This window comes from Jaculus jaculus, chromosome X (genome assembly GCF_020740685.1).
Source record: "Jaculus jaculus isolate mJacJac1 chromosome X, mJacJac1.mat.Y.cur, whole genome shotgun sequence".
Taxonomy (NCBI): domain Eukaryota; kingdom Metazoa; phylum Chordata; class Mammalia; order Rodentia; family Dipodidae; genus Jaculus; species Jaculus jaculus.
In genome coordinates this window covers 39,560,838-39,575,746 of record NC_059125.1, presented here as the reverse complement: position 1 = coordinate 39,575,746, position 14,909 = coordinate 39,560,838, and the positions used below count along the sequence as shown (strand labels likewise).

The following is a 14,909-nucleotide window of genomic DNA, read 5'->3' as shown; positions in this document are numbered from 1 at the left end:
TTTTTTTTTTTTTTGTCGTTGTTGTTGTTCATTTTTATCTATTTATTTGAGAGAGAGAGAGAGAGAAAGAAAGAGGCAGATATAGAGAGAGAATGGGCACACCAGGGCCTCCAGCCACTGCAAACGAACTCCAGACTTTCCCCTTGTACATCTGGCTAACATGGGTCCTGGGGAATCAAACCTTGAACCGGGGTCCTTAGGCTTCACAGGGAAGCGCTTAACTGCTAAGCCATCTCTCCAGCCTGACCATCTGTTGTTGAAAATACACTTTGGTTGAGATGCAGCCTTACTGATTCATGTACACTATTATCTATGCTGCTTTTACACTACAACAGCAGGTCTGAGTAGCTGTAATAAAGGAACATAGCCACAAACCTAAAATACTTACAATCTAGCCCCGTGTACCAGTGGTATACCAACTCCTTCCCTGGAGGAAAAAATACCCCAAATGTGCTTAGTGTACAACTGTTAGTAAGAAAAAAATGTGTTATTGGTATGAATTAAGAATAAGCTTTCATTAGAAGGTAAAGAGACTTTTGTATGAATGATTAAACAAAGGAAGCAGTATATTAACGATCTGGCACAAGCTCCTTATCATACCACCACCATTCAGTTAATATTATTACACTTTTTGCTAATTTTTTTTTAAATTTAATAACTAAATGTATTTTATATTTTAGTTAATTATCTCTGGTTTCTATATTATCTAATGTATTTTATTTTATATTAGAATGTTAAATGTAACTGAAAATTTTGTAAAATTTAAGTAAAAGCTTTAGGCTTTTCACAGATAGAACCTAGTAGTACCAATATTGTTTATAACTAGCTTTCTCTCACTAGATGGAACATCCCTTTTCAGTAATTGAAAGCAATAGATACGAGAATTTATTTCTGGACTCCTCAGTGTCCCATTGATTTACTTGTCTACATGGAAGCCAATATTACATTGAATTTATTAGAGATTTTATATAGTTATTTATTTACTGTTAAATAATAATGAAACTTCACATATACAAGATCAAAATCAAACACATTTATTGTTGCACAGTTTGGGGGAGTCAGTAGTATAAACATAGGTTAACACATTCTTTAGTCTCAAAGTTTCACAAAACTACCACCATAGTGTAGGTAGAAATGTGGTCTCAACAGAGACTCAAGTGAGGAAGAATCTATTTCCAAGATCACTCAATTGTTGGCAGCATTCCATTACTCATATACTACTAATTCTGGGACATATGTTTCTTGCTAACAGTCACCTACAGAATACCCTCAGTCACTCACCATGTGACACTCTTCATAAAGCTGCTCACAACATGTCAGACTCTTCAAGGGCACAGAATCCCTTAGCAAGATAGTCTTTACAATCTTACGCAACATAATCCTTTGTTATATTCTATTAGAAGTGACAGGTCCTACTAACAGTAAAATAGAAGGTATTGTATTAGGGCCTGAATACCAGGGATGGTTGATTATAGAGCCCATTTTTGTCTGCAACAAATAGTATAGTAAATTCTGATAACATATGAAGTAATACTTCTCACCTCCCCAATTTTCTCTTGATTTCTCAGGAATTTATTACTCTATATAAACAAAATAACGTTATCAAGTACCACTCCTCCATGTTTGACTATGACTCTATATAGAAATTTATCAGAATTTTTTTTAGAAAATTGGTGTCTTTATATTACTTTTCTCAATTCAAGATTACATGGATGCCTTTCAATCTGTTCAAGTCTTGTTTATGACCCTCAATGGAATTTTAGTTTTTTATTATGTAAGAGGCTTGAATTTCTTGTTAATTTTATTCTGAAATAATTACGATTTGTGTTGGTGCTACAAATGAGTTCTTTGACTCTTTCATTTTTAAGACTTGTGTTGTTGAACTATGAAAAAGTAACTAAATTTTTATGTTCACTTTATATCCAGCCACCATATGAATTCTTTCAGAAATTTTTTAAACTAGAATTTGTGATGTTAATTAACATATAATGACTACCTTTATAGAATATAATTTAACCATTTCCTATCTTAAAATTTTGTCTTTTGTTCATTTACAAAATAAACCAAATCATAAATAATAATGGTAACCAGACAAGAAGCCTCACTACTATTAATCAGTGCTAAAAAGGCTGAGGCAGGATCACCACAAGTTTGGGGCAGCCTGGGACACATAATGAATTCCATGTTAGCCTGAGCTGTAGCTGAGTGAAAACATGACACAAAAGAACCCAGATTTCATTCTCCAGAACCCATGTAAATCCAGATGCATCTGGAGTTCATTTCCAGTAGCTGAAGGCCCTGGCGCACCCATATTCTCTCTCGCTCTCTCTCTCTCTCTCGCTCGCTCTCATACTCACACACACACACACACACACACACACACACACACACACACACACATGCATACACATCTGCCTCTCTTTCTCTCATCTTCCTCTCTTTCTCTCAAATAAATATATTTTTTAAAGTATAAAATAATGGAAGCAATCTCATTTCATCAGAAGTATAAATGGGCCCATTAAGGCAAAACCAAAAATGTCTCTACAGGGCTTAGCAGCTAAGGCATTTGCCTCCAAAGCCAAAGGACCTAGGTTCTATTCCCCAGGACCCACATTAGCCAGATTTAGAACGGGATGCACGTGTCTAGAGTTCGTTTGCAGTGGTTGGCAGCCCTGGAACACTCATTCTCATTCTCTCTCTCTCTCTCTGTCTCTCTCTGTCTCTTTCTCTGTCAAATGAATAAATAAATAAACAAATGCCTCTATAGTACTAGAGGCAGTGCAAAAGATTGAATATTCATCAGCCACAGTGAATAGTAACCACCAGTTCCTACTTTAAAAATTTTTAATGATAAGCCGGGTGTGGTGGCACATACCTTTAATCCCAGCATTTGGGAGGCAGAGGTAGGAGGATCACTGAGAGTTTGAGGCCACCCTGAGATTATATAGTTAATTCCAGGTCATCCTGGACAAGTGAGACCTTACCTCGAAAAACAAAACAAAACAAAATTTGAATGGTAGTAATTCATTTCAATCCAATTAATGTCAACCAATCAGCAGCAGACAAACTAAAGTAAATATGCTGTATATCATCAAGAACAACCTAAGCTGTGCATGGTGGTGCATGCCTTTAATCACAGCACGTGGGAAGCAGAGGTAGGAGGATCATCGTGATTTTGAGGCCACCCTGAGACTACATAGTGAATTCCAAGTCAGCCTGGGATACAGCTAGACCCTACCTCAAAAAAAAAAAAAACAATCTTATTCAAATAGCCATGTCAAGGTCACTACTAATATCTGTGTAAGCAAATAAACCTATAAACACCACCATTACCCCTATCCAAGAAAGGTCAGCAACATGTTTTAGTCATAAACTGTGACACAGCTCTTTCTTATTTTGTTAAGCAATGAATTCATCTTTATTTTCATGACCTCATCTTCTTTTAAATATTTTTATTTTTATTTATTTATTTATTTAGAGAGAGAAAGAGACAGAAATAGGCAGGTAGAGAGAGAGAGAGAGAGAATGGGTGTGCCAGGGCCTCCAGCCACTGCAAACAAACCCCAGATGTGTGTGCCCCCTTGTGCATCTGGCTTACATGGGTCCTGGGAAGTCAAACCTAGGTCCTAATCTCTGAGTTCATACAGAGAATCTTACCAGACACCAGGCCAATGGACACAAAAGCACAATATTGGCTATATCTTTCTACATGAGAAATTCATCTCAAACCACCTTTACGATTACCACATATAACATCACAGGAAGCATTTATTAGGTAAATTCTTTTTCAAAGCAAAATACATCATAGGTCATAGAACTACATCCCATGAATAGAATCACCACATAGTTGATATTTTGTTTTGTTTTATTTTTATGCATACACTCAAGCCTTTCTCCACATCAATTAAAATTGAAATTCCATTAGTTAGGAGAGATAACTTGTGTTTTAATGGCCCTTGATAACTCACTCCAATAATCACTGTTTTAGTCAGAAATGACAAGCAAAGTCTCCTAGGGGGTACCATGGCCATTTGCTCCAGACTCTCAGATAAATAAAGCTAAATGAATAAGCCAATACTAAATGCTTCTTAGAAACCTCTAGATCCAGGATGCTCAATATGAACCTATCCTGCTAATCTCTATTACACTCTTTCTGAATCAGTGATTCGCAATCCTAATCCTACAGCTGAATCACCGAGGAGCTTATTTTAACACTACCAATGCTGAGAACCTAGCCAAATCAATTGAATCACAATGTCTTAGGGGATATCTAATCATCTACAGGTAACATAGATAATTCTGATAGACAAAAATGATTAAGAATCACTGATCTTAGTTGTCCAATTAGTATCTGTGAAAACCCGTTCTATCCTCTGACAACTATCTCCTAAAAGAGATGCTAAAGTAAAAAAGCCATCATATCTTGCCAAAAGGACTAAAACTATTCTGTGACAGAATTAGCATCCTTAACTCTATCAATAAACAATTTAAAGTGTTTATATATTAACCTGATCAACAAAACAAAACAACAACAACAACAAAAAAGCCTTCTTCACTTTTGTCCCCAACAATCTTTTATTGATATCAGGACACACTACAAAAAAGAACAAAAATGATCATCCAAGAGTGAAAAAAGTATTCTGTCACAGCAAGAAGGACAATAGCCAAAGGAAGAAATTTAAGCTGTAATCCAATGATCTGCTTGCCGCCAAGAGGGGTAACTTAAATCAGAGGCTGCTGTAATGAGACTAAAGGAGAAAAGCACATAAGAAACACATTTTATGTGTTTTAAATTGGTTTACCAGTGCACTACCCATCTATGTCAAAGGTTCTGCATGTTTTAACACAGAAACAGATGACTTACAACTCTCAGAACCTTCTGTGGAACTTAGAACGGTATATAATGCTGAAGAGTCAATCAATCATCATGATGTAGCTCACAGTAAAATCAAGAACTCTTGTGATTAAAATGAAGAAATCAATTCCATTTTGTTTGGATAGTCATTTGGTTAGTTTCTAACCATTGCTAAGTAGAAAAAGCTTAATGTTCCCCCAAATGCTATGAAATATCCAAAATGCATATTGCCTAGGAGACACAAAGCTGAGTAAAAATAGACTCCATATTATAACAGACATACCTCATAATAAGCAGGGAGTGTTATTTCAGTAGCAGAAACACAGAGAGCAATAATCAAGTTAGTCCCACACCACACACATACCATACTCTAATCTCTGGTGTGTCTACATTAATTTAATCCAGTAGGTCTGAATTAAGCCAGAAAGCACACTGGGCCTTCACTTCTTCCCCATTCCCATTTGTCCAATCTCTGATGACCAGATGTCCTTTTGGAGGATGTACCCTAGAATGCATGTAACAACCTAGAACACTTCCCATCCAAAAGTGCTTTCTTTTATAAAATAAAAATTATATTGGGGAGGTAATATGATGGAGAATGGAATTTCAAAGGGGAAAGTGTGGGGGTGGGGAGGGAGGGAATTACCATGGGATATTTTTTTATAATCATGGAAAATGTTAATAAAAATTTAAAAATTTAAAAATAACAAAATAGTTATAAAATGGTTGTCTAGTAGACCCAAGGCCTCAGGTTCAACACCCAGCGTGTGTGTGTGTGTGTGTGTGTGTGTGTGTGTGTGTGTGTGTGTTATGTGTACTCTAATGCTTAATATGGTAGCCAAGCTATTGCCATTTTAAATTCTCTATTCAATCTCTCAGAATTATATGCTTATTTAATTAGCATCATATCGCCATATAACGGAGAGATACAAACAACTTCCAGTAAGATGATGGATTAAACACATCCAATTAACCTAAATTTTGCCCAAAATTACACAGAAATGACACTAAAAGAAATTTAATCCATAATAACTGAGAATGTAAGAAGAGACAATCACAATGATATGTCAGAAGCCATCAAAAAGAAATGCAAAACCGGGTGTGATGGCGCATGCCTTCAATCCCAGCACTCGGGAGGCAGAGGTAGGAGGATCACCATGAGCTCAAGACCACCCTGAGATGACATAGTGAATTTCAGGTCAACCTGGACTAGAGTGAAACTTTACCTCAAAAAAAATTGGGGGAGGAAGAAATACAAATATTGTGGCAGCTACAATCAAAGCCCAGATGAAAGTATGTTTACCCTAGCACTTCAAAACTGACCTCAGAACATAGCAGCCCAATACATATCGAGAAAGTAGTGGTAGAAGGAGGCTAAGATAAGGAGGATTCAAGGGAAAGATTTTATTTCACTTTTAATTAAATTAAAATAATTAATAAATTAGAGAGGAAGAAAGAAAGAAAGAGTCAGATAGAGAGACAATGAGTGAATCAGGGTCTCTAGCCACTGAAAAATGAATTTGAGATGCATGCGCCACCTGGTGCACCTGGCTTATGTGGATATTGGGGAATCAAACCTGGGTCTTACGACTTCGCAGGCAAGCACCTTAACCAGTCCTTATTTAATTAATTATTTTTTTTTTTGAAGAGCAATTAGGACCCCTCCAACTTACTGGCTCTGGCTTCTCTCTCATTCTACTAAATTAGCACAGATACTTATTTTTTGTAGGGTAAAACCAAAGGTGCTTTCTTTAGAGGCAGAAGCACAGTGGACATGGACTCTACACTAGAAACTGCATATGGAGTTGCTCATATCCCTACCTTCCTTATTCAGAGAAAAACTGAAAGACTCTTCTGTAGTAAACATGCTCAAAGAAGAAGACATAAAGACATGGCTCATGGTTCTAAAACACATCTGCACAAACAAAGCACCAAACTTCAAATCAATAAGAAGGGGAACAGGTTCATGCTAACAGTTTCCAATCAGATTTTTAGAAACCTCATCGTAAACATATACAAAATTGTGAGTAAACAAAACCAGATACTTGTTCTTATAATATGCCATAAAATATATCATGTTGAAGTAAACTATGCCAGAGGAAATAAACTTTTTAAAAATCCTAGTATTGTCCGAGAGCTTCAAGACATAGTATAATTGTGAGACAAGAACAGATTACTGGGGGATAAAGAATATTCCAACTTCTCAGAGTAGTTTTTGGAAGTTAACGTTAAAACAATGCAATATTAGTATAAGAAATTAGAGTAAAAAGACACAAATTAGAAGGAAACAAGAGTTTCCAGGGGCTATCTAGGTGGATCAACAACCAAGGAAAACAAAGAAAAACAAGGGTAAAGAAAGTTAAAATTTAAGAAATTCTGCAAATGCAAAGATATAAATTTTCCAATTGAAAAGTACATGAGAAGAGATAAAAATAAGGATACACCCAGGTATTGGGGAAACTTCATAGCATAAAAATATGCAAGAGATCCCAAACATTTGCCTAGACAAAAGTGTGATTTGGTCAGAATTAGAGTGACATCTGAGTTCTCAACACCAATAGCAAGAGAAAGAAGACTTTAGAGGAGGGTATATAGTAAAACAAAATTTTTAGATTTCCTAACCCCAATTAAATATTCAGCCAAACAGCAAACTAAATATAAAAGTCAAATAAAATTTTCACATTTGTTAAGGCTTCAAAAAATCAATCTCCTGAGGGTGGAGAGATGGCTTAACAGATGGTTGCTTGCCTGCAAAGCCTAACAACTCAAGTTCAATTACCCAGTGTCCATGTAAAACCAGATCCACAAGGGGGCACATGCATCTGGAATCCATCTACAGTGCCTAGAGACCCAGGCATACCCATTCTCTGTGTCTCCTCCTCTTCTTCTCCCTTCTCTATCTCTCTCTCTCTCCTTGCAAATAAGTAAATAAAAATATTTAAAAAAATTAAGCTACCATGCCCTCATCCTTTTCTAAAACATTACTTGACAATTTGTGGTACCAAAGTGACAAAAGAACTCAAGAGGAAGAATATTTAGGAAGCTTAAAGCCTGAGGATAGTAGAAATAATTCACATGGATGATGGTGAAGGATGATTGTGATAATATCTCCAGTTTCAGAGACTCAGAGAATATTTGTCTAGGTTGAAAGCCAAAGTGGTCTGAGACAAATGTCTCCAAGACTAGGACACTCTTAGGATACACAGACTGCTTGAATATACTCAGTAAAGACATAAAATTCTTGAAAAGAATATGGGAATGATTAGTAGTGATATAGCAATCTCAAAGGATAAATCAAGGGAATTGCTAACAGCCAGGAAAACAAAAAGCTATACAAATAACAATATGCATGCTACAGGGCTGTGCTGTGAATATTTAGTAATCATCTTACCGCTGGCTTCTGCTTAAGAAAAATGATATGTAGGGCTAACAAGATGCAACAGGGGTTAGGGCATTTGCCTGCAAAGCCTAAGGACCCAGATTTGATTCCTCAGTATGCACGTAGAGCCAGATGCACAAAGTGCCACATGTGTCTGAGGTTCATGTGCAATAGCTAGAGGCCCTGGCACACACATTCTATTTCTCTATCCGCCCCTACATTAATTAATCAGTAAAGTGTATGTGATCATGATTACATGGTAACTATGCTAGGGCCCACTCTAAGGATGAGAGAAAGGCAAATTATCAAGGAAGCTAAAATTCCATCTTCCATGGTGCAAAGACAATACCTAAATACCTAAATCTGAAAAGTCTATATAAATTCAGATAAAATACCAAAAGCAGCAACTAATAAACAGATAAACATTTTATAGACTACTCCCTATGTGGACATTCAATGAATGTTTGTTGCACTGCCTTGAAATGCAAAAGTATAAGAATACTATAAATATCATCATTGCCCAAATTTACTTTGTAAAATGTCAGGGTCTTCCCAGTAAAATTTTTCCTCCTCTATTTAACCTAAATACCTAAACTATCTTGATGACAAAAGGGAAAAATCATTTTTACCATTATTTTGTAAATCCACCCAGAAGGCTAGTGAGGTTTTCCAAATTTAAAAAAAAATGTAAATCCTTGATTCTTCACCATGAAAAAGTCAGTATTACTATTAATAAGCATTTCTTCTTTAGACAATCAAAGGTGAAATCAAATCTAATGTATGCACTAGAAAGTAGCAAAAGATTTCTCTCTCCACCACGCTATTTTATATGCAGTGAATTTAAATATTAGCTTAGAACTTAGATGAGCATTTAAAATACATGAAAAAATTTAAGTCCAAACAGCGTTTACCTGGTAATATATTTATCAAATTGTCCTGTTAAGAATATAGGTTGTTTAATTTTATACAGGAAAGGAATATATGTGTGTGTGTGTGTATATATATATATATATATACACACACACACACACACACATACATACATACATACATACATACATACATACATATTTGAACTTAAATGACAATTCAGTTTAGATGGCTAAAGTATCTGGTAAAGGAAATCACATAAATGTTATACTGTTTATAGAATAATATGCCCTTGTAAAGTCCTCTACTCCATCTTGCCACATGTTAATAGAAGGAGCACACTGAAAACATCATGGGCAGACTGAAAGTAATACTCTTTTAAAAGGCATCCCCCATTGAGATACATTAAACAACAAATAAGTAATTGATAAATTTTCATTCTATATTTATTTATTGAGGTAAATATTTCCTCAGTAAACTACTACATGCAAGGTACTGTTTCTAGTTTTTAACTTACTCCTAGGGGTATTTTACCCACCTTTACTCCAAAGCTGAAAATTAAACATACAAATTAAGAAGAATAAAATATCTGTTCACTTAGATAAGGTTATGTTATTTAATGGGAAAAAAAGAAATTGATTAAAACATAATTCTATAATGAGTCACTTACCTTTAATCTTCAAATAAATAATTAAGGTACACTGAAGAGAAAGTTTTGCATATTACATGTGATTGCATTATGCATCCTTTGATATGGTAGCTCCTAATACCAGTAAAGATAGAGAATTTCACATTAGGCTCTCTTTTCTTTACAGGATTTATTTTATGCAAGTCTACTGGAACAGATATTGCTAGCTGTGTTAATATTTTGAGCCATGGGTAGCCAGGCACATTGTTGGATATTGAGCAGTATCTATGGGTATCTATCAGACATGTCCAAGGATAGCTATGGATATGGTCCAACATAAAGTCAAACCTTTTGGGATTCTTTTTTGTAATTTAATTATGTGTCTCTCTAATGTGAATTTATGACAATGACCTATCATATGCCAAAAGGTTAGACACGCCTACATGCCAGCTGATCTCTTCCCAGATATAACCAAAAATGGCTTCAGGCATTGTCAAACATGGGGATCCTCTTTGGAGAACCATCATGTTAGAGAAATGCCTAGACAGTGAGAATGACTGTAAACAAGAGGCCACATAAATGCAATGATCTCTTTCATAACTGGAGACTTTTAGTTTAATATATATCCAAGTGCTCCTCCATGCTACTGATACCCCATCTTCTTAAAAGCAAATAAATGTCTTCTAGTCCTAAATCTAAAGTGCCATAAAGGAAGAGAGGTCCAATTAAAAAATCTCAGAAAGGCCATGAAGGAAACAATTCTGCCTACTCACTGCACCTTAACTCCCTTAAAAGGTACAAAGGCCATATTTTGTTAGTTACATGCCATAGTTCAAAATCTGAAAAATATGGGAAGACTTACCATATACCAGACACAGTACCAGGTGCTGAAGAAACATCAAGGTATTAATAACATTAATTAAACTGAGAAATAACTCCCCTATCAACCATTTTTAACAGGTAAATCTTTGTGACCTTCAATTTGACAAAACTTCTTAGATATGACATCAAAAGCATGAGTAACACAACAAAAGAAAAATCAAGTAAACTGCATTTCAATAAAATAAAAATTAAAAAATGTATTTACAAAGACACCCAGAGAAAGTAAAAAAGATAGCCTATAAAATTTACAGATTTGTAAATCAGATATATGACTTGTACCCAGAGTATACTCATGGTCTAATAACAAAAAGAGAAATAAAAAATGGTCAAATTATATGAATATATATTTCTACAAGAATATATACTAATGACAAATAGACATATAAATATGTTCAACATCAATTTTCATCAGGAAAATTCGAATCAGAACCATAATGAGATATGAGTGCACACCTATTGGCATGGCTACAATTATCTGTTGTCAGATATCAACAAATGTTGGCAAACATGTGAAGAAACTGTTACCCTCACTGTTGATAGGAATGTAAAAGGGAATAGTTGCTCTTTAAAACAGCTTGACAGTCCTCAAATAACTGAAGTTATCATGTGACGTACTAATTCCCTTCCTAGCTATACAGCCAAGAGAAATGAAAATACATATTCATATCCAAAATGGCACATTAATATTTTTAACGTTTTATTCATAATAGCCAAATGACCCAATGAAGTCAAATATTTGATTTTTAATATTTCAATATTTGATTTGATCCAATGGTCAATTGGATTAAAAAATAATAATATATCTATACAATGGAATACTGTTTGGCTATAGAAAGGAATTAAGTACTGACACATTCTACAATGTAGATCAACTTGAAGAAACCGTACTAAATAAAACATGCTAGGCACAAAAGGACAAACATTATGACTCAATTTATATCAAATTTCCAGAACAGTAAAATCTACAGGATTAGTGGTTACTTTTACTTAGAGCTGCCACCAGGTAAGGGAGGACTGGAAATGAAAACATATGAATAGCTTACTTAAGGGACAGGGCAATGTTTCTTTTAGAGATGCTGAAATGATCTAAAGTTGGTTATAGTGATGTATCTGTGAATGTACTAAAATATACTGAATATGCTAAGATATATAATTTATATATTATTCACATTTTTATTTAGCATATTTTACATGGATGACATATGGCATATGAGTTATATCTCAATAAAGCTGCTTTATTACCACTTTTAGGCACAATAGAAAACAGCATTTGGATTATGGATTATTAACACAAACATTTTGTTTAAAATAGCCTTGTGTGGCTGGAGGGATGGATTAGCAGTTAAGGCACTCATCTGTGAAGGCTGAGGACACAGGTTTGATGCCCCAGTACGCATGTAAGCCAGATACACAAGGTGGCTGGTGTCTGGAGTTCGTTTGCAGTGGCTAGAAGCCCTGATGCACCCATTCTCTCTCTCTCTCTTTCTCTATCTACTTCTTTCTCTACCCCTTTCTCAAATAAATAAATTAATTAAACATTAAATAAAAATAACCTACCATCTGGAGAGATCTCATTCTTTTGGTATAAAGTAGCAAATGATCACTGAATCCTATTTTAAATATTGAAAGTACTCCAGGTGAAAATTTTATTTAAGAATATGAGAATATTAAAGGTACAAAGAAAAACAAACACAAAAGTGCCAGGATTAGGCAACTTCCAGGGACATTTAGCACAGTGATTATTTAAGATGTATTAGGGAATATTAAGCAATTGGGTTCGTGGTAGGGGCTTAGAAGTAAAGAGAGTGAAATAAACCACATTATTAAAAAGCAGAAACACTCAACACTCTCCTTTACCAGCTATCATAGAGGCTCAGAAAACAACCTTCTTTCACATGCACTATAAACCTTGTTTTTCAAGAAGCAAAAATAATCCCCCATATGCTTTATTCCAGTCACAAATAGAAAGTAAATAACAGAGCCAAACCAAAACAGGTTTAAGGACATACATATAAAACTGAACCTATACCCAGCACTAGCTTCTGAGAAGTTCAGCAAGCAGATGCATTATATTCCTGCTTTTCCATGCAAACATAAGATGGCAAGCTCACAATTTCACCACTGAGATGCTTTAACCTGTGTCATTTTCAGTCCCTCCGCAAAAGTCAGATGCTGTATTTTCCTTATGTGATGTACACTGTCAATCAGGTTATCCAATTTCATTACAGAGCTCCTGGTATGTCTGCCTGATTCTCAGACTCCATGGTTTCCCAGGCTTGAAGATTCACCAATGTCAATGACAAGGAAATGTCCAGGGACATTAAGGATTGTTTTTTTCTTTTTAATCTTCAACAAACCTCAGCTCTTGCTTTGGACATTTCAAACAACCCAGCTCACCATCAAGCCGAGTCTGGGTACCGCACATAGCACTGTGCTCCACTTTCAACGCAAAAATGGGGCTAGCATTTGGGTGGGGGCAAGGAGAAAAACAACCCCAAGCAGGATTGTCCCCCCGCCTACAGGGCCTCGGGTCCCAAAATAACCGTCATGGAAGCCAAAAATGACCCAGATTGTGGTGAGGGGGCAGCAGGATTTTCTTCATTTTCTGGGTGGCTGCGGCTTGATGAGGGCAAAAGGAAGGGGAATAGAAAAAGCATCTATATGGAGAAAGATTGGGGAACAGTCTTTAGGTACCATCCACCTCTCCAAGTGAATCACAGCAGGTCAGCCCAGCACTGATCCCATGAATTACCAAACAGGATGAGGTAACGCACAAGCCTGGAGCCCCCTCCCTTCCCTTTGCCCCTCCTCCCGCGCAAAGAAGGACGCATTCCTATGCGAGGTGCACCACGCAGCCCCCCGTGGCCCAGGCTGAGGGGCTGACGTCATCCTTCTGCATTGAGCTCCAGTACTGGTAGCAGCACCAGTTTGATGGGTGAACACAGTTGGGGCTATACCGCAGCCACTCAGTGGTAGGGGTACTCCCCCTGGCCGCTGCGGACTGAGATTCACACAGGGTACAAAATGAGTAGATGGTGACAGGAAGAATGGAAAGGAAATGAGAAGAGGTGGTAAAAAATCCATCTCCTTGATCGCAGAGAAAGCTCAAAAATATCCCTAGCTTATGTAAGCCCCTCTCCCCCTCCATACGCCTCCATGCCGTGGCGGTCCCTGCCCCCCATGACTCTGATCGCCCTTGTCCAGGCAGGCAAAGGGCTCCCTGCGCTTCTCTCAGGCAAACCCCCTCAGGGTCGGGAAGAAGTAGGAACCTGGGATTAAACCTCGCAGTCCTGCGCCTTTTCCTAGCCCGCCACAGATTAGGTCCAAGACGCGCCACAAATGGGCTGGTAAGGTGGGGAAGCGAGTCCAAAAGGGAAACCACAAGATAATGTAACTTTCCCCAGGGGCTGACCCTATCCCGTGAGCTTAAGAAAAACAAAATGAATGCATACATTTTTCTTTTGAAAGACTGACAACCTGAAATGATCACACAGCCCACTGCAGCTGCGCCAGCCACAATCCACGGTCCGAGCAGCCAGGACCTGCACCCGACCATCCTGCAGCCCCTACCTAGCACCCGGCTCCCGTTTCCTTAAAGAGGGAGCTAAAATCGGATTTTAGATTTGGGTTTTCCTCCCACCTTTCTTAGAGCATCATCACATGGACTAATGGACAGGACCGACCACCAGCCAGGCGTGGGTACTCACCCAGAAGACGAAGGAGTAGATGATGAGGAGGGTTTTGAGACAGGTTATCACAGGTTTGGTCTCCATTCTCCTCGATGCCATACTACGGGGCTCCAGCGACGGCGGCGGCGGCAGGCGGCGGGCGGGCGCGCGGGAGGGGGAGGAGGCGGGGCGGGGCGGGGCTGGGCGCCAGGCGCGCGCCTCCAGGCTTCCCGTGTGCGTGCAGGCGAGTTCAGGAGCGTACAGGAGCGCGCGTCGAGCGGGGGTTCGGGCTCAAAGAGCAGGCCCACCAGCAACTGCGCATGCTAGAAAAGCAGCCTGCGCCAACAACCCTGCGCATGCTCAGACCCCCAGCTGAGTTGAGTGGACTCTTCACGGGAGAGGGTAGCAAAACCTAGAGGCCAGGTCAGAGGTCAGAAGAACCTTTCCCAGACCACCAGGTCATTTAGATTTCGGCTTTGTACTAAGTAGGGCTTTACATGTGTGGAAGTATCTGCATCTAGGTACATGAAGATATTGAATCTGCAGAGATCAGTCAGTCACATGTCCACATTTGGATGCCCAGTAATCACGTCCTTGGCAATAAGCAGGTCTTGCCTGTGACAGGTA

General features: G+C 37.8%; 1 protein-coding gene across 1 annotated transcript in view; it reads right to left on the bottom strand.

The window, feature by feature from the left end:
• The window catches only part of Tspan7 (tetraspanin 7), a 122,777-nt gene extending 108,335 nt beyond the window's left edge, over window positions 1–14,442 (bottom strand). Inside the window, exon 1 of the mRNA XM_004665739.2 lies at window positions 14,322–14,442. Coding sequence (XP_004665796.1) covers window positions 14,322–14,402 — 81 coding nt within the window. The 5' untranslated portion in view covers window positions 14,403–14,442. The remainder of the gene's footprint in view (window positions 1–14,321) is intronic.
• Window positions 14,443–14,909: the final 467 nt, after the last annotated feature.